Below are 18461 nucleotides of genomic sequence, written 5' to 3'. Positions count from 1 at the left end.
GCTACAGTAAACACCATGTATCAACGTGAATAATATAACCCACATTCTCAATGGAAAAACAAACAAACAATAAATGGAAGGGATTTTAATATCAGAACTATCCATCTCTTTGTAATAAAAATAATGCAAATGAAGGAGCACAGCACTGTATATTTATGCCAAACACGGCAGCAATCTCATAACCATGACTATCATCTAAATCCTTCAAGATGATCTCACAGATACCAGTAAAATACCGCAAAACAAAGCAAAAGGAAAAGAAAACTCTTTACAAAAGAGAGATTGTTTAAGAAAAGGGAGAATGACCTCAAGCATAAATAATGATTAAGGACATCTGAACATTCAGTTTTTCTGAATTGATTATTTGCAGTTATGTGTAAAATGTTCATTCATTTTATTATAGACTGCATATGTTTTACACAGCGGATGCAACCCAACACTGGGAAACACTCATACAATCACCCATACACACACACACACACACACACACACACACACACACACACACACACACACACACACACATACATACATACACACACACACACACGCACACGCACACGCACACACGCACGCACGCACGCACGCACACACACACACACAGAGATTGTCAGCAGTTGCATGTCGCAATGTCAGCAGTGTCTATTGTCATGTATTCCTGTATACATCCTTTCAGATGTGCTATTGTGAAACAGGCTTTAAAAAAAAAAAAAAAAAAAACAGACCATACAAACAAGCCCTTGCAGCTAAATATATCACTATGAACCACGACAGCATTTTCACCAAGACCTTTCAGTACCGAATGAACAGCAGATTTAGGGTCGTCTCTTAAACTCACAATTCACACGGCCAGTAGATGACATTTTCATACATGCTTCCCTTTCCTCCATTGAACCACAGCAGAGCACCAGCGATGATGAAATTCCACATATTGAACAACAAAACGAACGCGATTTCATCTGCAGAACGATTCAGCTGTTTCCTGACAGTTGCGAGATGAAAACTGTTCATCCCATCTCCCAAAATACTCTATCTTTCTAATGTCCTCTTGCTCTTGGAGTTCTGACAGGCAGCCAGAGAAACACGGCCACAGAGGACTGAAGGAAATGATGGAGGAATCAGCAGCAGCAGCAGAAGACATGAAGGTGTTTTCTGGTGTGAATTTGATGATTCTCAGGAGGGTGATATCAGGTAGTAGCTTTCTTGATGACACCTGATGAGTACTGAGCTAAGAACTGTGGGTAATAACTGGGACTATTGGGCTCCACCTGTCAGACAACCTGCAGTTAGTGTGTCCTCTCAATCCAGAAGCGCTTATCTGTACCCGAGACTTTACGGATAGAAAAAAGGGGAAGTGAGCAGCACACAGACCAGTGGGACAGGAAATCAGAACTTACTGTAAAATGACATAAAACCACATAAATCTGTGGATAAATAAAGTCTGGTGTGAGATGGTGAGACTCCATTTTCAACTAACTGTGGGAACCGGAACAGGTTTTTGCTCTGCTTTTGAACCTGAAGAAGCTTGGTGAAACTAGCAATTCCAGTATGTTTTTGTTTAAAGGGACAGACATATTTTTACCCCATCTTTCAATTAGGGGTCATCTTTCAACTGGCTGTTCAAAAATAAAAAAAAGCTGTGAAATGTATTTATTCATACAAAAATATATTTAATGCAAGCAAGATAGCAAGTTTGTCACAATTCTGAGAAAGAAAAACAAGTTTATACCTTAAAATTACAACTTATAACATGGAATTGTGAGATATGAAGTCGGAATTGCGAAATATTTAAATACACCACCTGACAAAAGTCTTGCTTCCTATCTAAGTTTAAGGAACAACAAATAATTACTTGACTTCTAGTTAATCAATTGGTATCAGAAGTGGCTTATATGAAAGGCAAAGGCCTCTATGATTAAGTTTATTTTACCAAAACAAATATGATCATGCCTTGATTTTTAATTATTTCATTAGAACAGTAAGATCTGACTTTGCTTAGACAAAAGTCTTGTCACTTAACAGAAATAATGTAGAGTATAGAATATAGTGAAAAAAGAATGAATATTGTCTATGACTCCCATGAGCTTGGAGGAATGCATCCATAAATCTCTGAAATGACTCAAATAACTTATTAATAAAGTCATGTGGATTGGCAAAGAGAGTGTTCTTGCAAGACTCCCAGAGTTCATCAAGATTCTTTGGATTCATCTTCATCTTCATCTGTCTCCTTCATCTTACCCCAGACATGCTCAATAATGTTCATTTCTGGTGACTGGGCTGGCCAATCCTGGTGCACACTGACCTTCTTTGCTTTCAGGAACTTTGATGTGAAAAAGGAGAAGTGCTATCCTGCTGAAGAATTTGCCCTCTCCTGTGGCAGCACAAATGTCTTGATACTCTAGGCTGTTGATGTTGCCATCCACTCTGCAGATCTCAATAGGTCTTCTGCAGTATTTGTGATGATTGGGATGCAGTTCAACAGATGATTCATCAGAAAAATCTACCTTCTGCCACTTTTCCAGAAGTCACGTTATTGTTTTTGCTACATATATTTCATTCACTCTAAAAAATGCTTTGTTATTTCAACCCAATTTCTTAACTTTTAAATTAAATGAATAGGACTAAATCCAACCCAATGTTTGAGTTAGTCCACATTTTACCCAATTTGTGTTTGAATAACCTAGCATTTCCTAGAGACACACTTTATTTTACAGTACAATTCTTAGTAACAAACCATTACCTGTAACATTTGCCTAAATAAAGTGGTAATTTGCTGGTCATTTTTGAGAAAACGCCTCTGGCGGTGAGGAAAAGAAGGACACTGAATTAGCCTCAGAAAACTGTTTATAGAAATCTCATTTTGCATGCACTCTTACTCAAATTTGAAACATGAACTAATGAAACACTTGGCTTTCAAAGCATATGTATATGGAAACACAAATGTTGAAGACAATACAATTTTTTTTTTAACTTCATAATGAATAACCTTTTATATTTTTTAGTATGAAACCTTCTCTTTTACCAAAAAAAGCTGAGTGTCTTATTTCCAATGATACTGTACCTAAAGTAATTTGTGTTTGTAGCTTATTGGAATCAAGAACTGTGTCTATTCAAAGTTAGGTAAGTGTAAATGCTAAAAAGTGAGTGCTGGCTAACAGGTTAATAGTTATTAAGGTATTAGTTGGGTTTAGGTATGCGTAGAATTAGGGATGTAGAATAAGATCATGCAGAATATGTATTTTAAAGTCTAAATAAAAAAAAGTCAATATAAAAAAGTAAAAAAAAAATAAAATAGGCAGGTAAAAAGCCACTAGTTAGTTGTGAGAATTGGTCCTTAAAGTAGTGTTTTCCTTTTTTTTAAATGATTTATTTTTTTTGCCTTAGAATTGGATTTTATAACTCACAATTTTGAGGGAAAAAGTTAGAATCACAAGAAGAAAACACAGAATTGTGGGTTTGAGTCTGCCAATTAGGTCCATTTGTGTCATTGTTCCTATTTTTATCAATATTCATTAGAAATTATCTTGAAATTACGATTATAAATCTCAAAACTCTCGAAACTAGCAAATAAAAAAAGGCAAGATTGGCTTGTCAGCATCATCATTTGCAGTGCCATCCATTACTGTTGCCATCCACCCAGTTTCCACTTCCCGTGAACCATTGCACTGATTACTGGTTCACCTGGTTTACATGCACACACACATACATACACAACATAATCTTATCAAGCTGCAGCTGCCTTGCTGTGCATTTCCAGCCTTCCTTTGTTTTTTTATTTGCCATTGGACTGCTTCTGGATGTAGGATTGTTTAGTGCTTGCCCTGACCCTTGCAAGAGTATTGGATTACTTATGTGGATTTACCTTTATCATTGTTGTTTGTCCCTTTTTTGACCCTGTCTGATTTGAGAATCCTTCAACGAACTGGATCCAGACCTGTCATCACACAAAGCATGTTACAGATATAAACTTGATGTGACAAAATGTGAAGTAATAAGTCACAATTACCGTTTTTATTCATCTATTTATTCAGTGGTAGAAACAGGCCCCTCATTGGCCATTTTATTTGACCGAAAAAGAAACAATAAATGTCTGAAGCTTAATATAACATTGGTACAGTCACGTTTCTATGTTTATAAGAAAATTGAGCATGCTCTTTAGCAACATTCATCGACCATCTGACTTAGCGAAATGTACAGGAAACACTGTAATATTTCTGAAAGCCTGTAGAACAAGCATTTTTTTCATGATGTGGCACTATCCATAAGAGGAGAAGAAGCCACAACAAAAGAGCAAATAACACAGATTTACAGCAAAAACAAGCATGTCCTGTTGTGTTCATCTTCAGAACGTCCTCAGATCTGTGGCCAGAAAGAACCTTTCAGCAGGGAGGGCAGCAGATATGAATCTTTTGAACGAGAACAGAGAACCATCAGGAGTCATTTAAGGTGCACCATCTCATGGATCAAAATCATGCTTCTTTATGTTCTCTCCGAGTGCAGCTTGTATCTGTTCTTGGAAAATGTAGTGCTGAGGATGCAGTGGTGAAATGAGAATTTGAAAGTGAAGGGACTCATATACATACACATATATAGTGTAATGTAAGGCTGGTTCAACAGTGAATTGTTTACAGCATAGGTCTCAAACTGGATTCCTGGAGAGCCGCAGCTTTGCACAGTTTTGTTCCAACCCAAATCAAACACAGCTCATCCAAATAATCAAAGTGTTCAAGAGTACTAGAGACTATTAAGCTGGTGTGAGTTGGAGCTGGTTGGAGGTAAACTATACAGAGCTGTGACCCTCCAGGAATTAGGTTTAAGACCATTGGACTCAAACTCAAACTAGAGCATGCCCGGTTTACACAAAATATTGTCAATTGTTTTTAATTTAGATTTTTTGTTAAGATAGGACGCTATTTGGCTAAGAAACAACTGTTAGAAATATGGAGTCGGATCATTCAAAACAACCTAAATACTGAGAAAATCATCTTTAAAGTTGTCTAAATGAAGTGCTTGTATATGCAATGTTAGTTAGTTTCCCAGAGATGGGTTGCGGCTGGAAGGGCATCCGCTGCGTAAAAAGTTGCTGGATGAGTTGGCGGTTCATTCCGTTGTGGTGACCCCGGATTAATAAAGGGACTAGGCCGACAAGAAAATGAATGAATGATGCTTTACAGATTATCATTATACATTGATGCATGTGTTTGTATATATATGTATTTTCCATTTTTTTCTTCTCTCTCTCCTTTCCCATATATGCAAGTGGGTGTTTGTGTTTCTATGCCAAAGTTATGATGATAGTAGACTTTGCTTGTTAAATTATTTGAGTGCCATTTGAGATATTTAAATGTGTCATGTGACCGTAGTACTCAAAAGAGACTCTAGACGCACCTGATCACTGTTACCCTGATGAAGGCAGACTTCTGCCGAAACGCGTAGGTTTTTAGAAATTTGGTCTTGTGGTCATTTATGTGGAAAAGAAGAGTCCACACATACTGATTTTTTAAAACATTCGAAAACATTGTAAACACGCTATAAGCAAAAAATTCTTTCATTCCTGAGATTTGGCTAGAGAGCCACAGATGTCACATTTAATATTTAATCACCTACAACTGAAGGGCCTGGAGGAACTAATTGGCTATTAAGTCATTTTTGGCCCTTGAACAGTACAGTAAACAACATCCTTTGCATCACTGTACAGCTGCAGTTGGCCTTCATCACTGTTGGAATCAGCTGTACTTTACTGAGCCGAGAGGCCTTGAGCACATTCACTTGTTTTAATCATTAAAAATCAGATTTTATGTTGATGGCCCTTTTAGACATTGCTTTGACAATAAGGAAAGCATAGCAGTCAACTAGCAGCCATTAGAATGTTAATAGACTAATATCTGCTAAGATTTTGATGGTTCAGACATTCTACTAAATGACTATAAGTAACTTTGCAACTAACAGTGTACTACTCTACTAACTTTGAAGTTAAGATGCTTTCGCATCTGGCTTGTTTGTAGTGTTGGTTTCAGAACCTGGCTCATCGCTTGTATAAGAAAAAAAAAACTGGTTTGGGACGGGGTGATAGAGCAGTCTTTTCTCTGAATTTTGAAGCTCAACAATGGACCAACAAATTAGGCTTCATTACAATGGATGATTAGTTATTCCATACAGTCTAGTGAGTGAAAATCTGCAGTGTAGGTTCTGTTAATGCCTCTCAGAATTAATTAATGGTCGTTAATTAATTGAGTTGATTGGAAGAACATACAGAACATTTGTTCAAAGGCATGAGAAACTTCAGTTTGAATGTGCACAACTGACACATGATCTCAAAATTGAACAGGGAGTTTTGAGAATATCAATTCTGATCTGAGAAATGAACCAAAGCGACTGAGAAGAGCTGTAAAAATGGTAGATAAAAACAATAGATAAAAACATTAAGCTCCTAACAGGAATCATCCAAAAAATAATTTTAACTTGGAAAATAATTTAAAAAACCACCTGAAAAGTATCACTTGGAGTATAAATGCTGAAAAAAGGGAAAAAAGATTTAGTATGGACTCACTATATTTTAAGTACAATTCTTGCTATCAACAAACCATTAACAACAATTTTAGCCTAAGAAATTCCTAATTTGCCTCTTATGATTAGATATCATATGTGCAGTGTGTAAGTTTGACACCCAGTGGTTGAACTAGGTATTGTTCTCCTGGATCAAAACAAACGCAAGCGCAGGTTGCCAGATTGATAAAAGGAGTGAGTGATTTAAACTGCGTTCTAAATAAAAGCAACAGCACTCAATAGAAGGAATATTTTCCATTTTTCCAGTTTTTGTCCTAATGAACATCTCGAATTGATATATTAGAAACAGCTTCTATTTCTCACAGGTGAACAACAGAAAACTGACAATGATCACCTCAGGTAAACCTCATGTGCTTTAGTCAGTGTTATATACTAACAAGTAATAAGTTAGTAAAATAAGTTTGAATTCCATTTCACATGACATTTGTTGCCATAAACCGAAAGCAGCAGCAGATAGTTCACCTCAGATCTTGAAAATAAAATAAATCATTTGAAATTGAACTTTAGAACTAAACACATATGAGTGATTCAGCATGTAGATTTAATAATGTTAAAGAGGGTTAATATGCATTAAATAAATTATAAACCTTACCATTTCACGAGTGAGTGCATATTCTGTCCTTCTGAATGGCCGTATTTCAATTTCAGTAGTCTGGTGCAAATTCCTCATCACTGCTATCTCGTCATGAAGCATGTTGTTAAGACACAAGGTTCCAATGTAACCTGCTCATCTAATGTTTACGCTCGTAATATTTATATAATTTGCTAATTATGACCTCATGTGGAACTGAATCTTTTGCTGCGTCCCAATCCGCATACTATTCGTCCTTAATAGTACTTGAAAATAGATTTAGTATGTCCCAAACCATAATATGTTGAATGCCAGAGGTTCCCGGATGGTTTGCTATTTAGTAAAAAATTAAAGGTTAGAAGAGTCCATACTCTAACCGCAGACACTGCCCACAATACATTGTGCATTGGACGCGAATTCGATTAGAACTACAAATGCGTGTGATAGCGTAAATAAATTACAAACATAATGGATGTGTGAGAAAAAACGTCAAGTAGAGAGGCTTCGGTAAAGATGTTTTAATTAATGTTAGTCAATATCAAGCCCACTGGAAAGTATTGAAATCGCATTATCTGTGTTATATTTCATCTGCAACAACAATCCTGAACTTATTTAAAGACGGATGCGTCTGAACGTCTGAATGCATAACTACTCAAAGCCCTGAGGAGATTTCTCTGCATGAAAGACCCGTGAATGGGAGATTAACCTACTGCTGCTTCTCCAATAAGATATGAAATTAAATATGACAGAAATGTGGATGGTGTGTGGATGATCAACAGGGGGCATAACTAAGCAACACAACGATCTGTTAAAGAGGAAGTAGTATGTCCCAAAGCTTGCATACTCAAAAGTACAACCTTTTCCTTCACTAAAAACGTACATACTTTTAGGGCATAGTATAAGTATGCGAATTAGGACGCAGCACGTCTCATTTCGAAGTCTGCTACTGTCCACTGAAGGTCGCATTTCAGTAACGGATGTATTTTCTGAGAGCCTTTCTAAATGAATGAATGAATGAAATACGCGGTTTTCCACCAAGGCAACCCGAGGTGCTAAAATATAACTAGACAAACTGGCATGGCGCTGGTTACAATTACCAAAACAAAGACAGACATTCAGGCACGGTAAACACATTTTTCAAAGCAGAATATTTGACTTCAGCAATTTTTTTCAGATAAACAAGTATGTTCACTTGGCATGTTTCTTTAATAACTGCAAACATATTATAGTATTTATATGGAGTCAAAAACATAAAGCACCTTTAAGGTAGTAGTTAGAGACATATTATAAGACCATGCAGAATATGAACTTTACATGTTCAAATAAACAGCCCATATTTTATTAACAGGCAGGTAACAGGCCACTAGTTAATAAAAAGAACTGGTCCTTAAACTAAAGTGTTCCCTATAATTTGTAGGTCAATCAAACGACACAATCAACAAAACAATATGCATGTTATGATCTCTCATTTATTTCTGTTATAAGGAAAATACAACAGTATTCCATAAAAGCAGAGGTGGAGAATCCATGGGGCTTTGCCCAATAGTAATCATAACAGAGCACTGAATCCTGGGAAACTCCAGGACTGTATTTACACTGTGCAATAACAGAGACCTCAATGGTTAAAGCAGATAAAACAGACACACGCAGTTCCCTTTCCATCATTATATCTATAGAAATTCAAAGAAACTACACCAGCCTCTGCACTCGTTCAGGATATCCATCGAGTACTGTGCAGGGATTCAACCCTCAGTCCGTTTTTCCACCTGGGATGCATATGATGCGCTAGCCGTCTTTTCAAATGTGACATTGCATTTGGTTTTTGTGAGGGGCAACAGAGCACACAGTTACAGGCAGCCAATTTGAAAGGTTCATTCAAGTGTACATGATGAAAACTGTATTTCAGGCCAGCACCAAGAATTTATGCAAAAGCCGACACATCATAGAGCCTTAAGACAGACTGAAGAAAAAGATGAAGATGACTTTGAGCAGAGGAACTGTTCCGAGTTGCTCTGCCAGGCTGAAGTACTGGGAAAAGGCAAAGGGAGGTACGTGTTTGAACTACAGCCAATTGATATGGTCTCATTGAAACACGCGCACACACACTCACATACACACACACACACACACTCACGCAAGCACGCAGAAGTCTCTCCTCCAAACATAGTGCAAGCCCTAAGAAGTCTTGCTTCCGCCATTAAACATAAGATCAGAAGACACGCTGCACTGCAGAAGTTCGCGTATCTTACATCTTACTTCATACATTTCAGAACAAACCTGTCAGTTCTGTGAGAGCAGGGCTGAGTTCAACGAGAAAGCAAGAAAATAGAAAGAGAAAACAAATGTTATAGAAGTGATTAATAGAATTTAACATGAAAGCAATATAAATGTAAAGAAAACATGATAGATAGATAGATAGATAGATAGATAGATAGATAGATAGATAGATAGATAGATAGATAGATAGATAGATAGATAGATAGATAGATAGATAGATAGATAGATAGATAGATAGATAGATGGGTAGATAGATAGATAGATAGATAGATAGATAGATAGATAGATAGATAGATAGATAGATAGATAGATAGATAGATAGATAGATAGATAGATAGATAGATAGATAGATAGATAGATAGATAGATGGGTAGATAGATAGATAGATAGATAGATAGATAGATAGATAGATAGATAGATAGATAGATAGATAGATAGATAGATAGATAGATAGATAGATAGATAGATAGATAGATAGATAGATAGATATATAGATAGATAGATAGATGGGTAGATAGATGGATGGGTAGAAAGACGGATAGACAGACAGACAGATAGACAGATAGATAGATAGATAGATAGGTAGATAGATAGATAGATAGATAGATAGATAGATAGATAGATAGATAGATAGATAGATAGATAGATAGATAGATAGATAGATAGATAGATAGAAGGATGGGTAGAAAGACGGATAGTTAGACAGACAGATAGACAGACAGATAGATAGAGAGATAGATAGATAGATAGATAAATAGATAGATAGATAGATAGATAGATAGATAGATAGATAGATAGATAGATAGATAGATAGATAGATAGATAGATAGATAGATAGATAGATAGATAGATAGATAGATAGATAGATAGATAGATAGATAGATAGATAAAAAAACTTTAATTGCATTTTTAATGTTGATCCATGTATGCAAAAGCCTCACTCAGCCTGGGGATATCAAAAGTATCTAGAAATATATATCTACAACAGTTATGACACATACAGACAACCAAGTAAAAAAAAATTACAAATATTAAAAATGAAAGTACAATGACGGCCTTTTTGCCCTATTCCTATGTCCCCTCTCACACTCTGCCGCCACCCCCCCATTAACACATCATATTAAATAAGGCACAAATTTACACAAACAATTAAAATTTGGCTAGTTATCGTTCAGCTATTTACACAAAACAGTTGTGTGTTAATATCGTTACAATTCTCTATTTTAACATAATATAGGCATAACTCAGGACTAAAGAAAGAAACCGTTTTGACACTTGCACCGTGTCCTATCCAGGTGTGACCAGTTTCATTGTTAAAGTGTTTCATGGACTGATATATCCAGAACCAATTAACAGGTGTTTAATACACAGTTAAGGTATATGATCAGATGTTTAGACCAATCACATTTCACTGTAGGCGGGGCAATATATAATGAAAAAAGAAAGAGGTCAGGGGTGGTTAAAGATGAAAACAACTCATTTACACAGAAGATAAATGCTTTATCACACCTAGTTAGGACATGGCATTCAATGATGTAAGACAAGGGTGTCCAAACTCAGTCCTGGAGGGCCGGAGCACTGCAGATTTTAGCTTCAACTTGTCTCAACACACCTGGAAGGATGCTTCTAGAAAGCCTAGTAAAAGCTTGATTGGCTAACCCAGGTGTGTCTGATTGGGGTTGGAACTAAACTTTGCAGAACACCGGCCCCCCAGGGCCGGGGTTGGGCACCCCTGATGTAAGAGATCAAATTTGAAATCACTTTCACCCATTAACTGACTTGGATTGTAAATACTAGAGCACCTCACACTGATTCTGCAGCGTATGGACAACGAATACATTCCTCTTAGGTTTATACATACATCTCCTTCATAACACTAAGTCCGCATCACCTCACTGGTGGCCGGGTATTCGGATTTACCAGTTTCTCTTGCCACATTTAATCATGTGAATTTGAACTGAGTTTGAGTTTTTCTACCTGCATTACACTAAAGTGGACAGGATGGGTGGATGATTATTGCTTACGGTTTTTACAGCGATCTCTTGAGTTTGTGTGGGCATTTCAACTGCTTTTATAATAAAGTGAAAAAACTTCTTGAGGGACCTAAACCATTTCGGTAATCTAGATACATACACTGGGCATGTATATGTATATACACACACATACATATATATTTTTAATATATATATATATATACACACACACACGCACACACACATGCATATATACAGGATTTCTAATTGGGATCAGCACAGTTCATCAACTCTACGTCAACAGAATAGTTAAGCCAAAGCAAGAAAGATCAGGTTATCAAACAAGGTGTATACACTTGTTTCGATAAAAGTTCAAGTCCAGAATTTAGGATCAGTGACGCCTGTTTAAACAGTCCAAAGTAACACTGTAAAGCCACACGCTTATCAATGCGGCAGCCTAAATCTAGGTGGACTCTTGTAACTCCTCCCTTCCTAATGGCCAATAGCTGAGCAATACCAATATGGTACAAATATTCAAAAAACAGAGAAAAACAGGTCATAGTTCAAATGCAAAGTCGACAACACTGGCAGCCATTCTCCATTGTTTTTTTTCTCCTATAAAGGCAAGTTTTTTCGTCCAGCCAATCACAATCAGTTCTGAGAGGTCGAGTAGCCTTTCACGAAAATAAAAACAGGCTTTTCTTCTCTGATGTTCAGTAGTTGAACTTCCCTGCCTGGTTGACAGGTGAGCTGGCAGGGATGAACAGAGGTTTGGGTGGGACGTCAGGCTTGAGCGAGGCTGTCCGACGAACAATAGCTCCACGGTGGACTTCTGGCTGCTCGCTGTAGCTATGCTGGCGAGTTAAGTATCCGTTCGGGATGAGTGGGTGCCGTACGTCGCAACCCGAATTGCTGCCATTAGAGTTCATTCGGGAGAGCAAGAGTGGCTGATGGGAGCTTCGTTGGTTGAAGCTGTGCTGCCGAGGTACTACACCCCCACTGGGCATCTTGGGGGTGGTTATCAGAGAGTGGCGTTGAGCTGGGTGACGGGACACTCTCTCTAGGGTGGACTGATGATGGGGAGGAATTTCTGGTGGGATGTCCATGCGACGAGTGAGACTGTCCCGAGGAAGTGTAGAGGAACTGTAGTATGGTGCGGACTCTGTTTCTGGGATGTGTGGCTGTACGCGATTGGCGAACGCCATCTGACCGGCGTTGGCTGACATGGACGAGGTGAGGACGCTGGGACTCTTGCCTGTGGCCACGTTGATTTCATGAATATGTTTTAAAAGCTCGTCAAGTGAGGTGACGTCCACAATCTTGTGCGGGTAGCAGTGATACGGTTGGCTTACCACACGCTCCGTGTTGTGGACTTTCCGTTCGTCCATGTGTACGGAGCCACCTAGTACCTGTCCATTAGTCAGCCCATGAGAGAAAGGGAACATCTGATGCTGCATTGCACTTGTTGGCCGTGATGCTCCCATATTGTGGGACTTGGGTTCTTTAGCGTTATTGCAGTTTTGGTTCTTCTCCCACTGGTTCTTAAAGGCCTTCATGCTCTTGATTGGGAGCTCTGGTGTCGAATCTGGTGTGGGAAGGCCGGAGAGCTCAGCAGAGTGGTGATGATGTGGGTGAATGAGCTCTGTCATGGCAGCATGGTGGGCATTCCTGCGATGTGCTTGCTCTTTCCCATTGGCAAAGAATGAGTTGTAGAGTTTGGGTGAGGACACCTCTAGTTTCTCGTCCTTGTTTTGGCTCTCCAGCAAGCCATTGAGCTTGGCCAAGCTGCGCAGGGAGAGAGCATGTGGGATCGGCGCTTCTGGATCTTTCGACAGCCTTTTCGTCTTGTTAACGTTGTGGTTGCAGTAACAGGAAACAAGGAATCCGGAGAGGAAAGCTCCCAGGACGAACGCCACCAGGACACACGCTATGAGCAGGGTGTAGTGAACACTGTGGTTGGACTTATCAACCTCAGGGGGTCGGCGCACTCCTGCAGAGAGGGGAAGAGAGCAAGATGAGTGCACTGTAAAGACACAGCGAGGTGCCAGTTAGGTTAGCTTTTAACAGTGTGAGAGTCTGTAGAGTCCTTAGTAGACTTCTATTCATGTTAGAAACTGCTGACAAACAAAGCAAAGCAAAGCAAAGCGCTGGCTGAGCAGGCCCTTCTGAATCAATCTGCAAATGCTCATTGGTTCAACATCAAATAACGCAAGAGCCTCAAGAACAATTGCTAATGGTCTTGTTGGGAGCTAAGTGGTTCTCTCATTAGCCACAGTCTCAAGAGCAATGGCGCTATGTGCTTGACTCACAGCTGACTGTGCTCTTCTGCACAAAGCTGCATATGGCATTAAGGTGGTGTGAAAACGGTATGAAGATGTTTTCAGTGAATTCAAATTAAAATGAATGCACAGACCACCTTACGGTAATAATGAGCTGAGGGTAGAGGTGATTTCGCAAACATGTGCACGCTCAGATAATTAGTAACTCCCACCGCCATCTGCACAGTCAGCCCTTCCTTGCTTTCCTCTTTTTCTGTATTTCTATCTGCTTTCTCTTTATTTCTAAGAGATGCAGTAAATGGAAAAAATCAGCAGTTACAGGTATTTTTCATTAAGAGGCATTTTACACTGAGCTGTAGGCTGCTTTGGTAAAATGTATCTGCTAAGATACTTTGATGTTTTGAATCATTTTAATATAACATCGATTGCCCCGTGAAATCAGCTGATGAGCATGGATTTACAACAGTGCTGATATATTACCTGTTGGAACGAGAAATTTTGAACTTTTTTAAGAAACATGACAATGACAATTGAAAATATTTTAATGAATAAATAAGATAGTTGAGCTGCATTAGTAGTCTGTTGTCATGTCCAAGAGTTAGGTATGAGTTACTTCCAGGTGTAATATGGGGATATGTGATTTCTACCGTAACATTTTTATAAAAAAAAAAAAAAAAAAAAAAAAACGGGTGCTCCGGTTTTCACCACAATCCAAAGACATGCAGTACAGGTGAATTGGGTAGGCTAAATTGTCCGTAGTGTATAAAAACATGCTGGATAACTTAGCGGTTCATTCCGCTGTGGCAACCCTGGATTAATAAAGGGACTAAGCTGAATGACTGATATATATATAAACTTGTCTGAAAACACATATTTAGTCAAATAATTATAAACAATGCCTACTGCTTGTCAAAAAAATTAAAATTTTATCCAATTTTACTCCAATGGTTGGAAAAGCTCATAATTTTGAACGTGCATACTGTGTATAAGCATGAAGAATTTTGGCTTTTGCCAACAAAAGAGTATGGTATAATAAATTATATGGTTAAGACTTTTTGTTGACCTAAAGTTGCATTGCAACTACATGCCAACTAATTCTCATTAGATTATTAGAAGCTTATTAGATTGCATGCTTAATATCAGCTGATAGTGCACCTTCAACATTTAACTGACTAAAAGAAACTTTGCAAGTACATTAACGGTCAAGTTTGGGGTTAGTAGGATTTTTAAAAATGTTTTAAAATAAGCTACTCCTGCTCACCAAAGCTGCATTTATTTCATGAAAAATACAGTAGAAATTGTGAAATGTTATTGCACTATATAATAACTGTTCAAAAGTAGTTTATCAATTATTTAATCATTAATTCCAGTGATTTTAATAATGAATTTTCAGCTTTGTTACTCCAGTCTTCACAGTCCTATGATCCTTCAGAAATCACACTAATATTAATTATTATTATTTTTTTTATTATTATTAATACTATTAATGTTAATAGTATTAAAAGCAATAATGACTGGAGTAATAATTTCATTTCAAAATACATACACTAAGTAAAAAAAAAATATTTAATAGATAAAAATGTAACAATTTAACAATTTTTTACATTTAATAAATGTCGCCTAGATGAACAGAATAATTTTTTTTTTTTTTTTTACAAAAAAAAAAAAAACATTCAATAAAAAACCTGACCCAAACTTTTGACCGGTAGTGTATAAAAAAAAAACTTGTCTGAAAACGTTTAATCCAATTTTACCCCAATGGTTGGGTATGTCTGTATTTTAACCAAAATTGGGTTGAAAAAGCTTACAATTTTTCAAAGTGCATACTGTGTAAAAGTGTGAAGAATTTTGGCTTCTGCCAAAAAAGGGCAAGGTATAACAAATTATATGGGTAATACTTTATTTTGATGGTGCCCATTGCACATTTTGTTGACTAAAGGTTGCATTGCAACTACATGCTAATTACTTCTCATTTAAGTATAAGTAGACTGTCTGGTTATTATCTGCTGATTAGGGTTGTGCAATTTGCGGAAAATATGGAATTTTTTGACAGACATTGTAATTTGATTTGTGATTTAATTTTGTAGTCAAGCTTCAGCTCAGTATCGTAGCTTCTTACTGCTAAAATGCATTGAGTATTAGTTAAAAAAAACAAACTGAAAAGGTATTAAATTACTCCAACTTTTATTCAAATTTGTAATTCTTCTCTAGAGCAAACAGTAAAATCACATAAAATCACCATACCTTTTTGTAAACAAGGTCAACTCAAATTAGACAGATAATGTAGCTTATTATACAAAATAAAAAATTATAATTATAAAAATACAAAACATAAAAATTCTAAAAACACTCAGCAAACTAACATGGCTGATAAGAGGCAGATTGAAAGTTCTGATTGGGCAGAATGAAAGTATGCTCATTCAATTGACTAGTAAGTCTACCACACAGGTGGCAGTCACGCATTTGCTCTGGGCTGGGGAAATTAAATAATATATATATATATTCCATATCGCTGCCTGATTGCGATTCAAGTTTGATTAATTGCACAACCCTACTGCTCCTTTATCAGACGTAGAACTGACTAAGAAACTTTGCAAGTACATGTCAACCCACACTAACCCTAACACCAGCCTAACAGTCTTATGAGTCTAATGAGAATTAGTTAGCATGTAGATGCAATGTAACTTAGATTCAACAAAATGCGTTAAAGGGACCATCAAAATAAAGTGATACCATTATATGTAACATATTTTAGACTAAAATTTCACAGACGTCTTGTTGGAAGACTTGAGAGAAAAAAAAACACAATATTACTAATACAATTTAAATCCTAAAAAGCATTTTATCTTCAGATATTTGTAGAAGCACACATTTAATACATCTTTATTTTAATATCTAAAGGAAAACTGTAAATTGCAGAGAGTCAGAACTAAAGATAGCTTAAAAGAGGTGTAGCATTAGCTACTTAAGAGTTTTGGCAGGGCCATCGAACTCTCGCTGATGCTCGCGTCAGCAAACAGCAAAGACAAAAGTGTAAGAACAGAGTGGGTGGACCACCGTTAGCGAGCTATCGAGTTAAGAAGAGAGCTAGAGAGAGACGCTGCTATTGTGCTTTTTCTAGACGCTGCAAGCAAAAATACAACTATGAATGCATAATAACTCTATGTGAGAAAAACAAGGATAATCTTCCTTCAGGCATCAATACAAACACATTAGGAGAGCAGCAACTGTGCTTTGCTAGCTATAGGAGGAGGAAAGCTTCCCGCCGACTTAATTCTCTGCCATAAAAAAAGTCTCCTTAACAGTTTATAGATGCAAAACAGAATGGGCCACAGCTAAGTAGACTCTCACACCTCCATATTGTTGTTTTAATAAGATGGAGTTTTTTTAAAAGTTATGATAACTGACATGTTTAATATTTGCAGAAAACACTGAATAAAACTAATAATCGACCTGCCAGAGTTTGCCTCATATTCTTATAGACTCTAACAGGCTTGTGTGCAAATACACTAGAAGACGTTGTGAATAATAGAAGGGACCTTTATCTTTCTCTGACTCATCCGTCTGCTTTCTGCTGGTCTATAAACTGAGGTCTTTGGCCCCTGGGAAGCACTGAGGTCTGGCATATGCTACATGATGGGTGACTCACATGCACACACTTTTAGTGTCACAACAGGTTTGTAGCCCTCCCTCGTGACTCAATAGCATTCTGTATAGAATACTGGCACACAAACAATGACAAACACCTATCATTTTTTATTTAGTAATAAAAAATATTGGTATTAACATCTTTAAAAATAAAAATAAACAAAATAAGGCTACATGCATGCAAGTTAACAAAGAAATAGTTGAGTTCTGTCACTGACACCGATCTTAAAATAAAGGAATAACTACATATTTTAAATGCTACTTTTAATACATCTAGTTGAATTTGCAAGTGGGTCAGTTATTTTCAGGACCATGCAAACAAGATGATCGTGAAAAAAAAAAACTATATGAGAGTTTTTGGCTGCCGGCTTATCCTCTATCTCCGTTTTAAATAAAGTTGGCATACTAAATATAGCATGGATCTGTGGAAAAACAGGGATGAGCATATAATGTGCAGACCTCCCTTTGCCAAAAAACAATTAGCACTGGGATAGAGAAACACAGAGAAACTAGCAGCTTCATTTATGTAGACAACTACTGTTTAAATTGGCATTGAATCATTTGTATTGATTAATCTGAACGTTGATGTGCGTGTTTGTATATCACAAGCTTCTAATCAGATTTGAGCTTAGTAGTCATGTAAAGTCTGGCATCCAATTGTCTTATAATAATGATGATAAAAATTAACATTTAAATGTTATTTATAAACAGTATTTCTTTATTCAAAACAATGACCAGTGCATGAAGCTTTTTACAGATGATGAGTGGAAGATTCATTTCTTTAATGTGGGAATTGTCAACAATGCAATTTCTTATACAAAACGTCAAATTTTACACATCCCTATACAACAAAAACGTTTGAAATCAGGGGCACGATTTCGTAATAAACAGTGCCCAGCATATTTAAGTACAACCCTCACAAATCTATCTTTGAAATTCATGTTTATTAGGAAGCTATACAATATTATATTTGTGCATATACATTAGATTAGTCAGTACTGAAGCCAAATCAGGAGTTTATCTAACAAAATAACTTACGATAACGGTTTAAAAACAAGTACACCCAAAATTAACAGTATATGCTATAGAAAAATATTTAATACAAATTTCAAAATAAGAGAGAGGAAAAAAAAAGAAAACTTTAAT

The 18461-nt window shown here is 36.9% G+C and overlaps 1 protein-coding gene across 10 annotated transcripts in view; it reads right to left on the bottom strand.

The window, feature by feature from the left end:
- Window positions 1–10296: 10296 nt before the first annotated feature.
- The window catches only part of sema6cb (semaphorin 6Cb), a 274253-nt gene continuing 266088 nt past the window's right edge, over window positions 10297–18461 (bottom strand). For 9 of the 10 annotated variants that reach the window (XM_009292336.5, XM_009292337.5, XM_009292338.5 and 6 more), the window contains one exon: window positions 10297–13378. In XM_009292336.5, coding sequence (XP_009290611.1) covers window positions 12102–13378 — 1277 coding nt within the window. In that variant the 3' untranslated portion in view covers window positions 10297–12101. 10 annotated transcript variants of the gene reach the window in all.

The sequence above is a fragment of the Danio rerio genome, chromosome 16 (assembly GCF_049306965.1).
Source record: "Danio rerio strain Tuebingen ecotype United States chromosome 16, GRCz12tu, whole genome shotgun sequence".
Lineage (NCBI taxonomy): Eukaryota > Metazoa > Chordata > Actinopteri > Cypriniformes > Danionidae > Danio > Danio rerio.
Note: the sequence above shows the minus strand (reverse complement) of the source record. Positions and strands in the feature narration are given on the sequence as shown.